The 20410-nt window shown below is 44.9% G+C and overlaps 1 protein-coding gene across 6 annotated transcripts in view; it reads right to left on the reverse strand.

Moving 5' to 3' along the window:
- Window positions 1-20410, reverse strand: part of LOC119437380 (uncharacterized) — an 87742-nt gene that overhangs the window by 37155 nt on the left and 30177 nt on the right. For 4 of the 6 annotated variants that reach the window (XM_049660487.1, XM_037704406.2, XM_037704408.2 and 1 more), the window contains 3 exons: window positions 14492-14509; window positions 11849-11930; window positions 2254-2339 (listed from right to left, as the gene is read on the reverse strand). In XM_049660487.1, the coding sequence (XP_049516444.1) occupies window positions 2254-2339; window positions 11849-11930; window positions 14492-14509 (186 nt within the window). The remainder of the gene's footprint in view (window positions 1-2253; window positions 2340-11848; window positions 11931-14491; window positions 14510-20410) is intronic. The other 2 variants (XM_037704409.2, XM_037704407.2) reach the window with 1 other exon arrangement.

Below are 20410 nucleotides of genomic sequence, written 5' to 3' on the forward strand. Positions count from 1 at the left end.
TTGACTGTATCATTATATCCATTACACTTCATTATAATGGTTTTCCACCTTCGGGGTTAACATTGCCCACACGGATGGGAGGGTTGCAGTGATTTACCACTAGGGTAAGCCTAGGCTGATGCAAAAGCTTGGAGCATAACACTAAAAGTGATCCCTTGTCCAGCGTTTTGCGCTGTCCCCTTTACAGATGCTATCTTACTAACTAGCTCGGATTAAAAACCTAGTGCACCGCTAAAGGGCTGCAGAAAGTTGCTTTCTGCTGTGTCTTCGTCAGCAAGATGACTGCTTTCTTTAATGCAGCTGTCAAAGGTAATCCACGTTCACCGTTGTAGTACACGCAAAAGTAGCAGTGTAACAGGTATTACCAGCATTTTATGAGGGTGCCTGTGGAGCGCTGCAAGCCTCTGATTTCGTGCAACCATCATCACCGTACATTAGTAGATACCCGTAAACAACAAAAAGGCTTTTCAATACGCTGGTGTCCAGCAACAAGCGTAGCACGAAATCAGTAAGCGCACCAGAGACTTGCAGTACTCACCCAGGGACATTCACGAAACATTGATAAGCCAAGTGATCATCAAGAACATGAAAGCAGAGCTCTTAGCTTGTAACAGTGCCATTTCATTTTCCATTATTCATCGTGCCATGTGGCTGATCTCGGCATCAACGGCTGAGTCAATGACTAAGGGCAAAAAGAATGGAACACAAAATTGATCACTATAAAATAGAGCCTAAGGACGTAAAATGATCCTCAAGTGTGCGTGTGCCGCAGTTTAATGCAGCTGCGTTTTGGACGGCACAGCATGTACCAAAGTGTCCTTCCTCTTGGTACTGCAACCCATGCACTCCACTGCATTTTGTTGAGAGTCATATTCAGGTCGTGTTTTGATGAGGGTCATGCATTATTATGCCGGAACAAAACACTTCACGTTTTGTTCTGGCGTAATAGTGCACAAACCCCAACCAAGGTGCAGCATGTTACGTGCTTACAAAGTACAGGAGAGTGTGGGAGTTGGCAGAGTGCGGTGACGGAGTGTGGTGGCGAGCAGCAGCAGTCGAGTGTAGGCTAGACTGAGCGCAGGCATGGCCATCTACTTGGCAGCACAGCCAGTTTGGTGCATTGCCAGGTAGCAGACACCCCACGGAAGTACTGAACTGCTCCACCAGATCAGTGACTAGCATCACTACGTGCTACCAGATTTCGGCCTAATCGATGTGAAATAATCAGCAAAACTTCATTACATACCTGCCAACCTCAATACTGTCACATTCATAAACTCGCGACCGGGGGGGGGGGGGGGGGGTGCGCACGGGAATTCTGCAGAGGAGTACGACTTCACAAACACACTTGGAAGTACTGATAGAGTCTAGTAGTGACGAGGCTACGAGCATGCCATCACACTTCACAGCCACTACGGCTACGAAACACCGGAGTCGCACTGCGCCCGATGCAGCAGCACATCGCACAAAAAAAAAGTGAGGCCCACAAAACAGGTCATACTCGGGAAAAAAGCCTAGCGAAGGCTTTTTGACAGGCGAGACGACAAGCCACAGCCTCCGATACAGAAACTGTGCCTGCTGCATCCACCCGAAATCCCCGTCGTCTCTGGGGGCGCCACTTACGTACAGGTGGGTCTCTATGTTGAGAGTAACGACAACCAGTGATGTCCGGCCGTCATCAGGTCGTCCAACGACCTGATGACGAAGGCAACGTCACAGAGTGAAAAATGTCCTTACTCTGCAAACAATAAAGGTTACGGTGCACACCCCCATCTCTATGCGCCCCTATGTAAGTGGCGCCCCCACCCATCAGCAACAGTGTGACTTTATTAGGAATTTTAAAAAATAATTTCTCAAATACAACCACTTTTTCGTAAAAATTGAGCCGACATTCGTAAAATCGTAAAATGGGTCCAAATTCGTACATTTTACGGAAAATTCGGAAGAGTTGGCAGGTATGTCATTATGAGCTAAAATGTTTGTTTTATTCATTTAACGGAAATTTTCGGGCTTGATGAGAATTTCAAGGAGAATTACAATTAGTTTTTTCGTTATAGTTATTAGTTCATGATAACCCCTTTCATTATAAAAAGGCTTGAATGTGCATTTTCGTACAGTGCTTTGTAAGTGTGTCCTTCTCCACATCCATTGTCCTGTGTGAAAAATTTGCAAATATAACTTTAATATGGCAAAACCGAATCGAGTGCCCCTTTAATAAGACTAATACACAAGGACATGTTCATCATAACTGACCTGGCATCTTCCAGCTCCTTTTCATCTGTCTTTCCCCACTGCAAGTTGAGTCGGTGCTCCATGCTGTACACTCGGCGCACCGTTGACTGCAATAAATGGGAAACAGTTGCACATTTACTTCTTTGACAAGTCGTGAGACGGGGATATTTAAACCATCACAAGCAAGTTCTTCGACGGAGCACAATGCCAGCGGCAAAATACCACATCGACTCCTAGAGAAGCTGGTGAAATGCCAGCTTCTTTGCAGCAAGGCTTGCTTGCATTAGCATTTAAAACATTTAAAAATTATAGGAACACTTAAACAACATCAAAAGAATGAAAAGAAGCACCAGCAAGAAACCTACTTTCGTAACAGTGGAATTCTGCAGCATTATGGTGAATGCAATGAAGCTGCGTCTAGCATGGTTCTGCTATATGTAAAGCTCATAGAAATACACTTATGCATTAGCAACATTACCTTATCACTATCACTGCCATTTTCTGGTATCACACACTTCTCTCATGATTAAGCAGTTCAGTCGAGGTCTAGCATATTAAGCTGTAAAAACACAGAAGAAAATGGAGCTGTCACTACCAATAACGCTGCCAAGCTACTGCTAGCTAGCGGTAGCTTGGCTACTATGCAGTGCCAATTTCTGAACTGTGTCAGTACAACATCTGCAGTTGGAACAAGAAAGGATTTCTGTAAATTTAAGTGCAGTTAATTATTTGATCATGTGCAAAATTTCCAAAAGGTTCCCCCCATTGTCAACAAAAAAGAAAAGCTTAAACTCAAAGGTATGATAATTTGAACTAATTTTGTACGCCCTGCCAGGGTAGAGTTAGTGGAAGTCTACTGTGTACTTCGTGTCTACAGCAAATCCTGCCAATAGCTAATAAAGAACTTCTCTGTGCAGCATCAAGTGCTATCAGCAACCCACATGAGGAGCCTAAAATGCTTGCATCCCGCTGAAATAGCACAGAATTACAGTGCCTCTTTGCACGACAGTGCAAGAGATGATTACCAAGTGTTTCATGAAGAAAGCGCGAGTGCAGATGTTTCAAAAAGACAATACATGGCACAGTCACCCAATGAAAAGAGCTGTGTAATGAAGAGTTCCGTATGTCCTGGCCGAATTCCTATCCTTCATTTGTATTGTTAACACCTACAAAGTAGCGACCATGCGAATATTCGAAACTTTTTATTGCGATAGCAATTATATGGACACTCCAAAGCAGATTTCTGTCGTCGGCGTCGCCGTGAGGTTCCGTATGACGTCAAAGGCGATGAAATTGTCGCCGCGCGCCGAACGCTGTATGTGCGAGTGAAAGGGTGCGAGGGACGCGCGCTTTCACGGGGAGTGAACGCACGGCGGAGAACAAACGCGCAGTTCTGCGCCGTGCTCCCTTAAGGACTGCAGAATCAAGCGTCTCTTTCCTCCTTTACAATCACCATATATGTAGAGCAAACGCGACTTCTTCAGACACGCGAAAGGCCATGGGGAGGGGAGGGAAGGGAGGCGACGTTTAGCTGCGGCACAAAATGCCTATTTATATAAAAATGTTGTGAGGCGAGAAGGTGGTAAAGACTTCCGACACTGATCGACGAGTGTCCCGTTCTGATCTCGTTGAAAACCTCCGAGCCGCAGCCAGAGGCTCCGGCAATAGTCCCCAACGCCGCGCGCGTTTTGTGCGAACGCGGGCAAAACGCCAACGGCGTCGACAACAGTTCTGTGTGTTGCCGGTGCTGCTGCATGTCCAAGTTTGTACAGCTGATAAAACTACTATCCTTACTCCGTATAGCTCTCTACAAATTTGCTATCGCAATTGATGCTTCGCCTTTCGGGTGAAACTGCAACAACTTTTTTTGATAAAATTTCAATGAAGAAATATATTTTGCTGCCTGAGTGCCAAAAAACATGAAATCAATCTTAGTTTTTAGTTTTGCGAGAAAAATTGGAAGCGCTGGAAAAAATATAGAAGCGCCTGGTCAGTCGGAAGCGCTTTTTGCGAATTTTGCCTAAGCCGCATTTTGCTTAGCTCCCAAAGAAAGTGTTGTGGCTACGGCTCTTAAAATGCTTAGTGATAGAGTATGGCTCAACAGCTCAACAGAATCGATTATAATTAATTATTACAGAGCATTACCACTTTGTGGAGAGAAAAAGATAGCAATAACAGAACATCGCACACTATTGGTCAAGGTTGAGATTCTTTCTCCATTTCTGTGGAGCATGGTTTTCAAATATTGTCAGCCTGTTGCCATCAAAGTTGTTGAAATTTGAGGCAAATAAGTTTACCCTACGCTGCACTAAAAATTCATGTGAAATGCTCAAGTTTAGATTTAGTGTTAAATTTGCGGTACTTCAAAAATCTTTTTAATATAAAAAGCCATCCTTCATATTTTTTTCATTTCCCAAATTAAGTCTATTGACTTGAACTAATGTACTAATAAAAAAAAACATGTAGCATCATTTTTTTAATAAAAAAAAAAGTCAGCACTGTGGAAAGACTGATAAGCTCATCAACCAGCAGCAATTGTCCCTTGCTTCTGGTAGCAATTTTCACTGCCACAAGTACAGGTTAAAAGATATGTGCATGATGAAATTTTGGGCCTAAAGAATATTAATGCGAGTGGTGGTGTAAGCATGGTGCTCACTGTTGGCTCGACCTGCTGATACCAGACAGTGAGTCCAATGAGAGGCCTTTTTTGGTATCTGAAGGACTTGTCACATGCAGAAGGGTGTTGCTGGTCCCTGAACATGCTGAGCAGCTATCCTTCCTTCATGACAACATTAAATAACTGCAGTTATGACACTCTTAAGCAAAAGTGTAGTAAAAGCATAATTTTTCTATACATTGCTGTGCAATATACTTGCTTTTTTTTCTTCTTGTACCTGTGGTTGCTGAAAATAAATGCATTTTTACAATACCAATAGTATTCATATTCGACAAATATTAGATTCTATTCACACTTGGTTTTCCTTACAGTCGAACCCACTTATAACGACAACGGTTTCAACAATATATCGGTTATAACAATAAGAAACTGCTACAGCGTCAACTTTTGTGTTTTCTATGGTGAAATAACCTGCTTACTGCAATGCCCCCATGCGGCATTATCGGTTATAACGATGAAGTCTGGCTTCTGGGTGTCCATGCCATAAAGGTAATAGAATGCAAAATCCTCGAAAAGAAAAAACAAAAAGAAATTCAAGCTGCTGCACCCTCGCCCGCCACCCCAATGGCCCCCGTGCGCTCATGCAATAGAACCTGCTTAACAGCCTTCTCCGCATCGCCAGATTCGCACGCCTCTCTCCCGTCGCCCTTCCAACCCTCCAAACACGAATGGGCTGCACCCATAACTCTATGTCGTGCCACCCTTCGAAACACTAATGGACCACGCCAACTGCTCTCACAGTGCTGCTCCCAGATAGCTCGCCGGCCTGTAGATAAAGACATTGCTGGCCCCGCATTCTGTGCAGTTCTGCCAACGGATTAATCGCTCGTGCTCGTCTTTGTTGGTTGTGTCGCAGTCGTTCCTGGCCATGTGGTTTCTCTGCACAACGTTGCAGAGAAACCACATGGCCACATTGCAATGCACAACCACATTGCAATGCACAACGTTGCCGATGAAAAGAAAGCAGATGTGGAAATGAAGTGCAGTATGGTGAAGGACTACAATGACGGTAAAAAAAGTGTTGACTCGGTGAAGAAGTACGGACTACCGCAACCAACAGTGTCGACAATCATCCGCTCGGCAGAGAAGTTCGACAAAGAAAACTACTCGGTAGACAATGGGCACAAACGCCTATAAGGAGGTGGAAGAGGCCCTCTACGAGTGGTTTCTCGGTGCCCATGCCATGAACTTGCCCATCACTGGGCCAATTCTGGCCTCAAAGGCGAAGCAGTTTGCCCTATTTATCAACAATGTGGACATCCAGCCAAGTGGTGGCTGGGTATAGCTAAAGCCCCTCAATCTTACTAAAGTAGCGCCTTTCTTAGATCTTGCCGCCACTGCGCTCGCCCCGGCTTTTCTTCCTCGCCACCTCCTGTCGCCCCAGCCTCCTCTGCTCCCCCATTGACCATCCGTGCCATGTGGAAGCACGTGTTGCGCTTTTGTATATATTTTTTTTCTTTCCAGCGTGCTCCGACCGCTATTCTCGGACCTGTGCGACGAAGTGCTGTGCACGCAAATGGATCAAACGTGTTGAGGACAAGAACTTCCTTGTGATGGCGGGCTGCTGCGCCTTCAGTTGCCGCAACCGACAAGGTGAGGGCAAAGTGCTTTTTTTTGTTTACCATCCGGCGAGCGCAAAAGCTAGCTGCACACTTGCTAATGGGCCGTCTCGCATTGTCGCTTCCAAAACAGCATTATTAAGGCCAATTACTCACTGACGAAGCAAAATCTCGCCTCAAAAACTGCTCCGCAGGGCTCGAACGAAGCTTTCCGTGGATTTCCTCTGGTAGCGTGTTAGCCGTCGTCTGCTGCGGCAGGGTCGACATGGGCGGCACCACTGTAGAGATCGCGCTGGCTGCGCCAAGCGGTACCGTGGAACGGAGGAGGGAAGTGGTTGGCGCTACTTTTAGACACAGAGGGGCTTTAGGTATAGCCCTTCAAAGAGAGGCATGGCATTGTTTACAAAGCCACCAGCGAGGGGCTTCGCTTGACAATGAGGCGAAGCAGAAGTGAGTGGAGGAAACACTGCCCCGCATCCTCGACAACTAGGTACGTTGACACCGACGTATATAATGGCGACGAAATAGGACTGTTTTTCCAGATGTTGCCATCCAAGACACATGCACTCAAAGGAGACATGTGTAAGCACAGCAAAAACAGCAAGCTCCGCCTCACTGTGTTTTTGTGCACCAACATGGACGTGAGTGACAAGTGCCCTGCATTTGTCATTGGGAATTTTAAAAATCCCCACTGCTTCCATGGTAGCTGCCAGGTTACTGGTATGCTACCTTCACAACCACAAAGCATGGATGACGCAAGAACTTTTACATGAGTGGATCTTGGAGTTAGATCAACGTATCGAGTGATCTAAGAGGAAGGTGGCGTTCATCCTAGATAATTGTAGTGCGCACCACTCCATGCCTAAGCTCTCTAGTGTGGAAGCTTTTTTCCTGCCACCGAACACGACAGCAGGCTTGCAGCCTATCGAAGCCGGCATGATCGCCAATTTTAAGGTCATGTATCGTCGCCGCATAACAAGTTAGTTTTGATGATGGACATGACTACACGGACAAGCAGGCCGCAACCAGACTTGAAGATCAATCTATTGATGGCCGTGCAGTTTATCTTTGGTGCGTGGTCCAAAGTAAGCATTTCTATGGTGTGAAACTGCTTTAAAAAAGCGTGCTTTGTCTGAGACAGCAGTGACTTATACAGTCGAATCTCGTTAATTCGAAGGAACACACTTAATTCGAACTGACGCTGTGGTCCCGTCAAAGTTATGTGTATTCCTATGGGCGAAAATGCCCGGTAATTCGAACAAGAAAGCATTTGCAACGGTTAATTCGAACATATGGCACACCGACAATACCCTCAGCAGTGCGCCAAATCATGCGGCGGTGCCTCTGACCGGCATTTCTCCGATCCCGCCATAGAGCAAAAGCTTAGAAGAAAGAGACCCCTCAACGCTGCGCGGCGAAAAAGAAAAAAAAAAAAAAAATGCAGCGGAAACTTCACTCTTACATGGCAAGGTCGCCGTTTAACCCCACGCCGAAACGCGCGTGTACGTGCCGACGTCTCAGCCAACGCTGCGGCTGCGGCACAGAGGGAAGCAGCGGCGGAGGCCCAGTCTGGCCAACTTCCCGATAACGGCACAGCACGAAACTTCAGGGAGCGGGCTAAGCTGGCGCCAGGCAGGCGGGTGTGGCGGCGCCGGCACGGCGGCGGGCACGCACGGAGACAGTCGAAGGTGGGGGAGTTACGAGGGAGTTGAGAGGGAGGGCGAGGGGAACCACCGAAGCCACTGCCATCGAAGCGACGGTGTTTCCAAGGCCAAATCCGCTTCGCCGCCGCCCTCCTCCCTCACCTTTAATGGTTGCCCTGCCGGCGCCGCTCGCTCCCTAAGTTTCATTTTCTGCCGTTATCGGGAAGCGAGCGTTGGCCGGCATGGGCAGTTTCGGGGCCCTCGCTCGCTACGTGCTTGCGCGCCGCATTTCACGACTCGCACCATTCATACATCGTGCTATGGTGCACGAATACTACAAAAATAAGTCCTTTTTTTAATTCAAACTTCTTTTAATTCGAACAAATTATCGGGCCCCTTCAAGTTCGAATTATTGAGATTCAACTGTACTTGCCACTTGCCGTCCGTGACCCCACTTTGCTTTACAGTTGTTATAGCACTGCCAGTCTTGAACGCCGACAGCTGAGGCTTGTTACACGTGACTGGCACAACACAATCAGCAGCCGGATGGAGGAAGGTGGTGGGGAGGGGCAACGGCCTCCATTGTAGTTTTCTCACAACAGCTCTGCCATCCCCCTATTTTGCTTTTTTTCAAGCAACCTGGTTATAACAATTACTGGTTATAACAATGTAATTTTCGCAGCACTTGAATATTGTTATAAATGGTTTCGACTGTATTTGAATTCGCTTCGAAATAAAAAATTTAATATCCGCACACCCCTACTATAAAGCGATGACCACTACAACGTATTTGCCTCTACAACAAATAAATTTGGGCATTCCCGATGGCTCAGTTGTTTCTCTATAACAAGTGCATATAACAAGTGCACCACTACCCTCTTCAGCTGCCAATGAGCTGCGGTGCACATAAGGAGCACCAGTTGACACCACAACAAAGACCATGGAAGAGGGCCTGAACTTTGCAATAGCTATGGTCTTTGCCTCTTTTAGAATGCAATGCAATCTATTTGTACTGATTATTGAGCACAAGTTATCTGACCCGTGCGTTAGCTCGAGAACTGGTGCCTCTTTGCAACAAAATCGGAGCTCCTGCAGCAGAATCATTCAAAGCAATCACCATTTCCATTGGCCTTTCTCTCTCGAGACTCCAGTAAGTGTTAACTTGTTATTCCTTATACTATCTGGATGGAAACATATTCGAATAGTGAATTCTCAAATGAAATAGCTAGGACTATAAGATTCGTATTCGAAATTTAGAATAATATTTGCACATGCTACCTATTTACAGTTCCAGTAAAAAAAAAATGCCTAACCCTGCCTCTTTCATGCTACACTGCATTGCCTATGTACATAAATGCGAAGCCTTTTAGGCCACTGGGCAAGTTAAACATGTATTAAATTCTGAGGTTTTATGTTCCAAAACCAGGACCTGATTATGAGGCTTGGTGTTAGTGAGGGACTCTGGATTATTCTGAGCCCCTGGGGTTCTTTAACGTGCACCCAACGCACAGTACACGAGCATTTTTGCATTACACCCTATCAGAACGCGGCCACTGCGTCCGGGTTCGAACCCTCGACCTCGAGCTCAGCAGTGTGATGCCATAGTCAGTGAGCTACTGCGGCGGGTCACTGGACAAGTGACAAACCTGTGAAGCTACTAAGAAAGTAAAAAACTACTGCCAAGCCCTGCAGATGGATTACTGCAGGTATAAATGCACTCTGTTGCTGAAAGACACAACCAAATGCATTGTGAAGTGCGTAACTGGAATAAAGGCTCGTGTAATATTCAGTGCATGGTTCCAAACAGAGCATAAGGATCTTTAAAGGTGAAAAAAAGTTCATACAAAAGCAAACTCGTCATGTTGGCACAAATTTGGCATCCCCGCTAGGTTTCAAATCACACCTCGAGATTAACTATTCGCTGAAAAATTCCACTTCATACCATACACAGATGCATGCAGAGGAACACTAAAAACTAAAAGAAAATTACTAAATTAGTCTAGAATGCTAACCTCTCAATACTTCACTCATTTGGCAGGAAAACAATTATTACTAGAGAAAATGAAAAACTTTCAGCTTTTGAACTTTGAACCGTAGCCTCCATGTAGGTACATCAGTGTGATGTCCCAGACTCCGAAGTGTTTCCTCATATTTTGGCTGTTTTGGCAAAGGAAAAGTTCTGAAAACTTGCTGGGTTGAGTCGATGGTTCTTTTAGAATGCAGTGCATAGTCCTTTACTGATAAAGACTTAGCTAGACCCAAGCAGATGTCAAAATCCACGTCACAGCAAGCTAGTGTGTCAAGTTCGGGGTGGTGCTGCCACCCGTCCATCATTCTTGTATCTTTTCAGGCTAGCAAGCCTCCCCTTAGGGTTAAGAGAGACTGTTTCATTCCTGCAGGGGTGTAGTTCACTAATACAGCTCACTTCATTATTCCTCTTCAGTATCTTTTTAACAAAGTGTCTAGCGAATAAACATTCTCAGCATTTTTCTAGGTTTTCACTGCTTTTTTGCAAGAATCCCTTGATCAGAAAGACCGACAAAGCAAAATGCTAATATTGTCAAATATGTACAGAGAAACTGCCACCTAAAATAATTTTTTTGCCAGTCCTACCAAATGTATTCCATACAGACTTATCTGCTCTTTGTATCCACAACTTTTTTTTGTTTTTTCTATTCACAGCAGAGGCCTCAAAGTTTGCTTCTATGAGCAATGCTTCCTGAATTATCATATTTGGTTAAGGGCTCCTTGTCCTAGTTCTTTCTATGCACCCAAAGCCTCCAGTCTACACCAGCTTGTTTTTTTGATTTGCAGCTCCTCTGCTAAGTGCTCTATCCTGACAAAGTTCTGCCTAGGCAACCCCCTGTGCAACCAACACAGCCTTACGCATGCGCTCTCTGAAAATTAATTAAATTTTGTGGATCTAAGTGCCAAAACTGCAATCTCATCTGAGAATTTACCTAGTGCTTTATAATCTCAGACGTTAAATGTCCATCCTTGTACAGTATGTACTGTCATGTTATATTTATGCAAATACAGTTCTAGTACAAGCAAAGCAGAATCAGTATACATTGTCTCTGCTTACGAAATGTGCACTCTTAACCCCAAGAAAGATTTTAGAAAACAGCAGGCCACCTTGGATGAAAACGACACAGACCTGCATAAGACTCTAATTTGCACACAAATATGCTCACACCCTGCTGCAGGCAGTTATAACCCAATTGAAGTCTCTTTAGGCAAACGAGTCTGCACTAGTTTGCTCAAACGGGATTAGTGCCAAAGTAAGGATCATAGAGAGAGAGAGAAAAGTCATAAGGGAAAGTAAGGATCATAAAAGAAAGAAAATGTCATCCACCTGACTGTCAATCACCGATATAAGGGTGGAGGACAACCCGTCCGTATGAGTTTCCCCTGCAGCTTCATACTACAGTCGGGTGGATGAGAATTTTTCCCATTCCATAAAACTACCTCCACTGCATTGCAGGCTTCCGCAGAACTGATTTGCAAAAAGCAGTGATTAGTGTGGAATTTTAAAATCCATACCACAACTAGCAGTGCCAAATCATGTCTGAATGATACCCCACGGGTAAAAGAAAAAAGAAAAAAAAAGAAAAGATGCGTACAACAAAGAGGATATGGAAAACACATATTTCTCACCCTATCTTTCAGAGCATGCATGCACAACAACTTGCCCAGAATGCAGCATTATCATGGGGTTCACAAAAATGCCCACACACCTTGAGTGCAACTGGCTGTCGCCTGGAGGGTCTAGATTGCTTGGCACTGCTCGGTGTGGGCCACTCGTCATCGTCGCTGCCCCTGCAAGTGAAATGTTGGGGTTAATTGAAACTATTTTGAAGAAATAAAAAGTGAAATCTGGGGTTTTACGTGCCAAACCCATGACATGATTATGAGGAACGCTGTAGTGGGGTTACTCTGGATTACTTTCAACATCTAGGTTCTTTAATGTGCACCTAAACACAATAGAAAACAGACTAGTCATGCACCCAGCGGTCTCATGCTGTTCCAGTGTCCGAGATTATGGGAAATACGGAAGACTGGTATTCTCCACCCTGTGGCAACATCACGATTTTCAGCTCCTGGTTCACGACCTCAGAATAGACTGTCACGTGGCAACATAGTACTGCACAGACTGGCAGAGCTGAATCAGGAACTCTATGAGCAGACAAATGCACAAACAAGAGAGACTTCCCCAGTGCTAACAACAGTAAAAGGAACTCGAATGGAATGCCGTTTCACTGTCTTTCATCATCTTGCTCTGTTGACAGTACCTCTAGCCAAAGCCAACATGGGTTTAGCTGCTGCACTAAGCCCTGGCCAATTTTTTCTAGTGATGCAGAGTGTCGAGAAAAAAACATTTTGGGAAAAAAAACTTTTTGTTTTTGCCCTGGACAAAAAAGCCAGAAAAAAAAAGGCATCATTTATTATTTGAATTTCTAACCGACAAATTACATAATTTCATGCAACACATATTGCATTTTATCCAGATGACTACATACTTGCTCAGATGGACACTGCACCTCGCAACTTACTTAGACTTCGAACATTGTTATGATTAAGAGATAAGTGTACAGACTAGGGGTTGCGCGGTAAAGCCGATTTTTTCCTCTGCCTGTGAACGCAACTTGAAGTTGAGGACTGCAGTCCAAACTTGTCATTGCGAGCTTTTCAGTGTACCCATTAATTCCAGTTAATGCTTATTAATTACGAAGAAATTCAGTTTTTTCGGCGACCCTGTGGTCCAGTATACTTTTGCTCATAGGTGTACATTTGAAGCTATTGCACAATGCCATTTTATTTTTTGCAGATACACAACCAGTGACCTGAAAATGCCAGGCGCACAGCGTTAAAGAAAGGAAAGGCACGCGAAATAGACCCCAAAGGGTGCAAACATTTCTCAGAGTATACAGCGTAACACCATGGTAACGTATGAATGACATACTTTTCAGAGTATTCGAGCTTTTTACTACTGTATTCCTAAGAGGTGTGTTGTTCAGTAACGTGCGCCACTCAGGTTTTATGCGCGCAAAGGATGATAAAATTTCAGCGAGTCCGATGTTCAAACATTGATTTACGTTTTAGTGACAGCTCACACTAAATCAATGGAAATTGTCAGTGATGAACATAGTATACTGTAGTTTAGAGCGATAGCAAGAGTTGTTGCTGAATGTTAATATATAACATAAAATACTGTGCGCTGGGGTGCCCAGTTATCCCAACATTATGGAAGAAAAATATTATGGATAATGTCTAACCGGCTTTAAAATGTTGTAATGTTGAAGCTGTTTTAAGTGCAACTACAAAGACAGGAAAATTAGAATATGAAAGTAAAATGATACAAGCGCTTCTCGCGCAACCTGCAATTAGTTCCTGCCAATTAAGTCCTTCCATTCAGCTGCCCTTATATTGACAGGACAGTGCACTGTGCGATGAGACTATGAAGGCATGTTGCATTCAGAAATTAGTTTTTAGTGCACTGTTTAGTGCACAGCTAGCTCCTTTCCGTTGTTAAAAATGTCAAAATTCCCCCAGCAACACTAAAATGAGGCCTCCCCATAGCACATGATGGGGAGACAAGAGAAGTCCCAATACACAACTTGGCATCAGCCCTGGCCACACTGTGGTCTGTAGACATGTGACAACGGGTAATGGTGCCTACAAATAAGTATAATTAATTAGAAGGTGGTATGCTACTACCTTGGGCCATTATTGTGAAAGCTTTCCAAATGCATGAGCAAACAGCAAAAGGAGTTGGCCAGAGGCAATATGCATTACCCAAGCATGTAGCCATGGGGAACAGAAAAAACACATTCGTATTAACAGCCCATTATAGCATTTTTGAAATGCCAGAGCTTACTGACCTGAAGTAAGATGGTCGACATTTGAAGGGGCAGACTATCTTTTACTTTCAACCGGTGCTCACCTTGACTTAAGTGCTGCCAAATCTGCTAGTGCTATTGAAAAATTGTCTAAATTTTGCTTCTCTCATTGTCTACAAGCAATATAATATATAAATTGCACAACATGCCAACAAACGATTACCTCGCAATAAAAAAGGACAAATTTAACAATACGTTTTACTACACTGTGGTTCACAGTGGTGTTCACAGTGCCTTCAGGCATACACATTTACGAATAAAAATCAAAGCAGCATCAGTGCACAGCTTCAGTTGTATATGGCGGGGTGTATTTGACTTCGGAGGCTTCTAAGAGTGTTCACCAGTTCTCATAGCCCCCTTCAGTAGGCGCAAGAGACAAAAAAATGGACATATACAATGCCCCCGTCTCATATTAAATCAATCTACTTCGAAATACAGTCACATAAACTTTTAAAATGCATGCTGAGCAAATATACTTACTCTGTGGCCCACCAATCTCTGCAAAATCAAATGAGAAATGTCTACAGTAGAACACCGCTGCACCAAACACCATTTTCACAGACGTCTTCTCTACAACAGAATTTTCTGTCTTCACTCTGCTACACATAGGAGCTGATGCAGAAAGAAAAACTCCGTTATTGACCCTTTTCCCGGTGCTCCCGTGGGCACTGCCATGTTTGATCATGTGGTGACACCTCCATTGCTTGCCTCAGCTGCCTCCATGTTTACAATGCAAGCGCGTGACGTCAGTGCGGCGCAGCAAACCTTCGTTTCGACGCATATCGTAGACAGTGACTGTGTGGATGACACGAAGCCTTAGCCCCAGTTTTAGAGGACATGTAGGTGCTTTCAGAGCTCATTACACCTTGTCCAAATGGCGCGAGCAGCGTATATGGTGCTTGTACTAAAAGTGGGGCTAGAAATGTATTCCAACCTGTCCAAGCTTTCCGCTTATGAATTAAATCAGGATTACTGTGCTCATTCTTTATTTGGCGAACATTTTGAAGCAGCGGCTTGTCATGTTTCTGACTCAGTAAAGCTCCTTGGTGTGGCCACTATTTCATTGTTTATTTTCAGCCTAATCGCTCGCGGGTGTGCTCTGCTGCGATAGATTTGATTTAGCGGCGCACAAAGCTTGGAATGTAAATGTTCTGTACTTTGCGGTAGCTTGTAGCAAAGACATATTATCGCTAGTCCCCTGCTTACTTTGTGGACCGTCACAAAACGTTCAGCTTCCAACATTCGTGTCTTGTCGGTGTACTCGCCGTCACTCATGCTTCGGCACATTGATTCAAGTGTGCACCCATTCACTTCACTTATTATTGATATGTTGGCAACAGGGCGGGTGTAAGTTTGCGTGCAAGTAGGGGTAGATGTGTAAATAATGTGCGAGAAACTTACTATGCCAGTAAGTGGCGTTACTTCCTTTTGTAACGAGCAGTACTCACTCTTAAAGGGGCCCTGAATCACCCCTCTGGCTTGGTGAAATAACATAGTCTGCGAGTAGCATACGCTGTTGTGAACATCTCAGCCAAGTTCTGTTGTTGTACGCGGTCCGTGGAACTCACAAGCGGAACGCGAAGTCACCTTTCTCTCAAACGCTCTTGTTTCAAAAGACCCCACGATCCTCGCTCTTTTCTGTGTACTTTATTTCATAATAAAGCACACTCCAATACACGGTTGCTATTGGTCGCGGCGGTCAGCTACACCGCGGCCGCCTCAAGGTGCCGCCCCGAGTCCAGTGGCTAAGCGCACTGCTGCTCGCTGAGGACAAATGCGTTTGGCTTACATTTAGCGCTTCGCAGGCACCAAAATCGGAAGTCCGAAATGAAATTTGAACTGCGCGCCATGGTTAGGTTTACGAGGCGGAGTGTTGTGGCCCCACCCAACTCCGCTATAGCCTTCGCAGTGCAAGGCATTGAAGGAGGAAGGGGAGCACAATGGAGGCCGTGTTTGATTGCCAATAACTCCGCTTCTGCTGAAAGCATTGAAGTACTTTTTGCGGAAAAGTGATTGTCAAATAGCCTATTTTCACTTCAAATGTATTTCTCCACTTCGGGCCCTTTTAAGTGCCGACGTTGCGGAGTTGAAGTCCTTTCTTTGGAGGTTAGCTATACAGCGCTGGTGGATGAATTATTTTTTTTTATCCTCGAGGAAAGCCGTGCATCGCGAAGGCCTGGCAACACAGGCAGTCCTTATGTAGCAGTGGCGACAGGTTGATTCCATTCCTTAATATGGGAATCACTACTTTTGCAGCTAACTACCGCACACATCTTCCTTTTATCGTTACACATTTTGCAGCATGAATTGGGCACAGTGCATTAGCGAACACCCACTTGCATTTCCGACAGCTGATCGAACAGTATTAGGGCAAAAGCAGTAGTGGTTTCATATTCGTGCGCATTTGCTGAGGCAACATATGGTGCGCCGCTAAAGGTGCCATCTCGTTCCTCTAGAGCAAACTGCTCCGCGAAAAGGTTCAATAAGGAACATGGTTTAGTTTGCCATTTCACCCAAGCAAAGGTTCTAGAAGCAAAATAAAATTCTGCAACTGGCCCAAATAACTGCCAAAAAACAGCTTCCAAAGGTTTTGCAAGACACGAAATGTGAACGCCCCGATCTTGTCCAAGTGCCTAGCATGGTATGAGGGACACAAATGCCTCCTCGCCCGCCTGCAGCAAGAAGCCAGGATGGCCATGAGGTGTAAAGGGTGCATCACGGGGATAGCTAGCTCATGAAAGGGAGAAAACAGCATGCAATAAGTGACAAGAAAGGACTTGACACAACACAAACACTGACAAATCACGTAGTTACTACTACGCTGTGAAATAAATATCTTGGGAAACACATGTGAGCGACACTAGTGATGCTAGGTGGCCAATAATGAAGAAAAATGGCTATACCCGTGCCACACGGGCAAAGTAAAGTGCACTTTGAGCGAGTGCACTTCGTGGCTAGTGTCAATCGAAGGCTGCCACACGGGAACGCTTAGTGACACTCACCGCAGAGCGCACTCGCCGTCGAGTGTGTTCGGCGAACCCCGCGAAGTGTGTAGCCTCGTTAGCAATGCTTAGAAGATACATAAAGTTATATTGAAAGAAGAGTCAGGAGTAATTTTTAATAAGATTGTTTTAAATTGCTAACGTTACAAGATAATAAAATGTGCCACACCACAAAAAAAACAACAAGAACAGCAAAAAAAACTACTCTTGCTCTTGGACTGTTCACGACCACGCCGGATAATGACTGCACAGTTCTTTGGCGGATCGAGTCGTTTTGACTGTTGCTGGTTAAGTTGCCGTCGTTGCCGGTGCTTATAAAGGTGGATTGTAAATGTTGTTTCTAACAATAATAAACTGTTTTTGTGCACACATTTTATACATACTAATAAATATGTGCTTTCCCGTCTGACCCCCGGTTGCCATGGCCATCAATTTGAAAGAACACTTTTCTTTCTCGTGTAGCAGCGCACCGCCAAAGTGACACTCAGCGCGCTGAAGTGCACTCGCTCAAAGTGCACTTTACTTTGCCCGTGTGGCACGGGTATTAGATATGATAGGGTAAGAACAAAGACATGCTTCTGTCGGCCCACCACAGATGTCAAATTAAGGAAGTAGCATCACATTGCTAAGGCCTGCTTAGATACCTAATTATCCGTTATTGTGATAGCAATCATAGGGACACTCCAAGCGAATTTCCACTGTCGCCATGATAATCCGCATACAGTTCAAGCATGGTAAGATCCTATCGCACCCCACGGTGCTGGTTACTGTAGGTGCAAGAGAAAGCATGAGAGTGTGACTTGAGAAGGATGGTGGCTTGATGGATGCCATCTTCCCGCTTGCCCAGTGTTGTGCGCAAAAGGGGGAGAGGGAGGGGTAGCACACTTTAAGGGGGAGGAAGGGAGGCAGGTAAACGCGCTATAGCTCGGTCATGCTGTGCTTGGCACGAATTAGCGTGGCCACACATGCCCTATCATCTTGGACATAATATGAGGCAGGTACAATGGCTACAAGAGCCGAGATGGCGTGTCGCTTTGTGTGCACTGTGTTCTCGCACCTATCGCTGGAGGACGCGTAATCTCAAGTTTCAAAGAAGCTTTGAAACTAAAGGCAGCACAAAGTGTTTCACTCGCCGCTGCAGCTGCTCTAATCACGGCAGCGTTCTGACAGCGAGTGTACGCGGCCACTGACTGAGATTTGTTCATGTTTGCTTGCGCGAGCATGATGCCATGCTTGTTAAAAGGGCCCTGAACCACCCCTCGAGCTTGGTTAAATAACATAGTCCGCAGGTAACATACGTTGCTATGAACATCTCAGCCAAGTTTTGCTGTCGTACGCAGTGCATGGAGCTCGCAAGCGGAGTGCGGTCACATTTCTCTCAAACGCTCTCTTTTCAACAGAAGCCACGATCCTCACTCTCTTCTGAATACTTTATTTCGTAATAAAGGGCATTCCCATACACGGCTGCTATTGGTAGCTGTGGTGGTCTACGCAGCGCAGATACCGCGGCCGTCGCGGGGTGCTGCCACGAGTCCACTGGCTAAGCGCACTGCGGCTCGCTGAGGATAACTGCGTTCGGCTTACGTTTAGCGCATCGTAGGCACCAAAATCTGAAGTCACGACGTCTACGTTAACATCCAAAATAAAATTTAAACTGCACGTCACAGTGACACTTTGAAGGCAGAACGTTGTGGCTCCACCCCACTTTGTTGTAGCCTTCATAGTGCAAGGCATTGAAAAAGGAACGGGAGCACAGCGGAGGCCATGTTTGATTGCCAATAACTCCGCTTAAGCTGAACGCATTGAAGTACTTTTTGCTGCAAAGTATTTCTGAAATAACCTATTTTCACTTCATGTGCCTTTTTTCACTTCGATAAAGAGTGGTTCAGGGCCCCTTTAATTTAGCTAGTAAGAGAATGATTACTGCAATTTATACAGCCGATAAAACTACTAACCTTACTTCGAACAACTGTCTATCACAATTGATGCTTCGCCTTTTGGCCGAAACTGCCAAAACTGAGACTTTTTTAGTTAGGCTAATAAAAAGGCATTGTAATGTGCCTGCAGCCCTTTGCAAAACTTGAACAGGTATGCATAAAAAAGCAAACATGCATAAGTATTCTCAAACTGCTTAAAGCACAGTACATTTGCTGAAGTCTAGTGTGCAACCACAAGTTTTGCAGTGGGTAGCCATTGTACGAGTATATCACTCACTTGTCTTCCATAGGGTAGACTGATGCCTACTAGTCTACCTACTCTATTTAACAGTGGTGAAGCAACAACGGCACTTCAAAGACCAAACACACTAACCACTTCATAAAAGGTTTGCCAGAACTTTGCAAATTGCACTGTGCTGGCATCTTCGTGGTTCACTTCTGCAACGCACATACCCAACCCAATTCAGGGCCGAGAAAAACAAAACACATGACTCGCTGTGTGTCTGCAGGCCTTTTACTGTAACTCACCATGCAAACATTTGCTGACAAGATTTGAAGGTATACCTTTAGATCTGCTGCTTTTAGCAAATTCCCTTGTGGCTCTTCATAAGTTTTGTTACCAAGGAAAATGTCTGACAACAGTCGCGGAGTTGAGGCATTCTTTTGCATGATATTCTTTGCTTAGTATTCATTGCAAGCGCTTAAATTCAGCTCTTTCACCCAAAGTGCACAGCAAGTGCAATGACAAGTAGCTTGTAATACTCAGTGCTCAACACAGCACTACAGTTCTGTGCAAACAATTGGCAATGCGGTCAGTCTGGCTTTCTACGTAGCTCGCCCATCCCATATGATGCCCTTTATGCCAGGCCCACACCACAAGAGGGAAGGTGGTGACGTTGAAGCCTGGTTTGTGGGCTGGTAATGGGCTTACAGGTTAGCCCAAACCCTCACTGAAATGTGCTATGTAAGAGCAGAACATGGCTCTGTGCACAGACTCAGCCCATGTGCTGAATCACGGTCACGAAACTTGCACAGCAACCTGCTTCCTACTTCAGATGTTGTAGGACCAGCGCATTATACAAAGCACAATGAAAAGGACAAACACATAGCACTTTCTTTTTCCTTCGTTTAAGCGCTCGTCCTAAAAAATCTCAATTTTGCTACACCAACCGGTCCAAGTTTCTACGTCATTGATGCTGCTTCCTACATTTTACCTTGACATAACTATCTTTGTTGCTGAAGATCATCTGTCATTTTTTCCAGGAAAAGCAAAAAAATGGGAAGCATTCGCATAAACGGCAAGCCTTTCCTCTACTGAATGCACCTTTCAGTCAGTATTTGCTCCTGAGAGCCCATAACTGCATGGCAGGCTTTTGTATTAAAATTGCTGAATCACATACTGGATCGTTAAAGGGGCACTGAACCACTTTCTGAGCATGGTAGGAAAAGTTCTTGATTTG

This window comes from Dermacentor silvarum, chromosome 1, assembly GCF_013339745.2.
Source record: "Dermacentor silvarum isolate Dsil-2018 chromosome 1, BIME_Dsil_1.4, whole genome shotgun sequence".
Lineage (NCBI taxonomy): Eukaryota > Metazoa > Arthropoda > Arachnida > Ixodida > Ixodidae > Dermacentor > Dermacentor silvarum.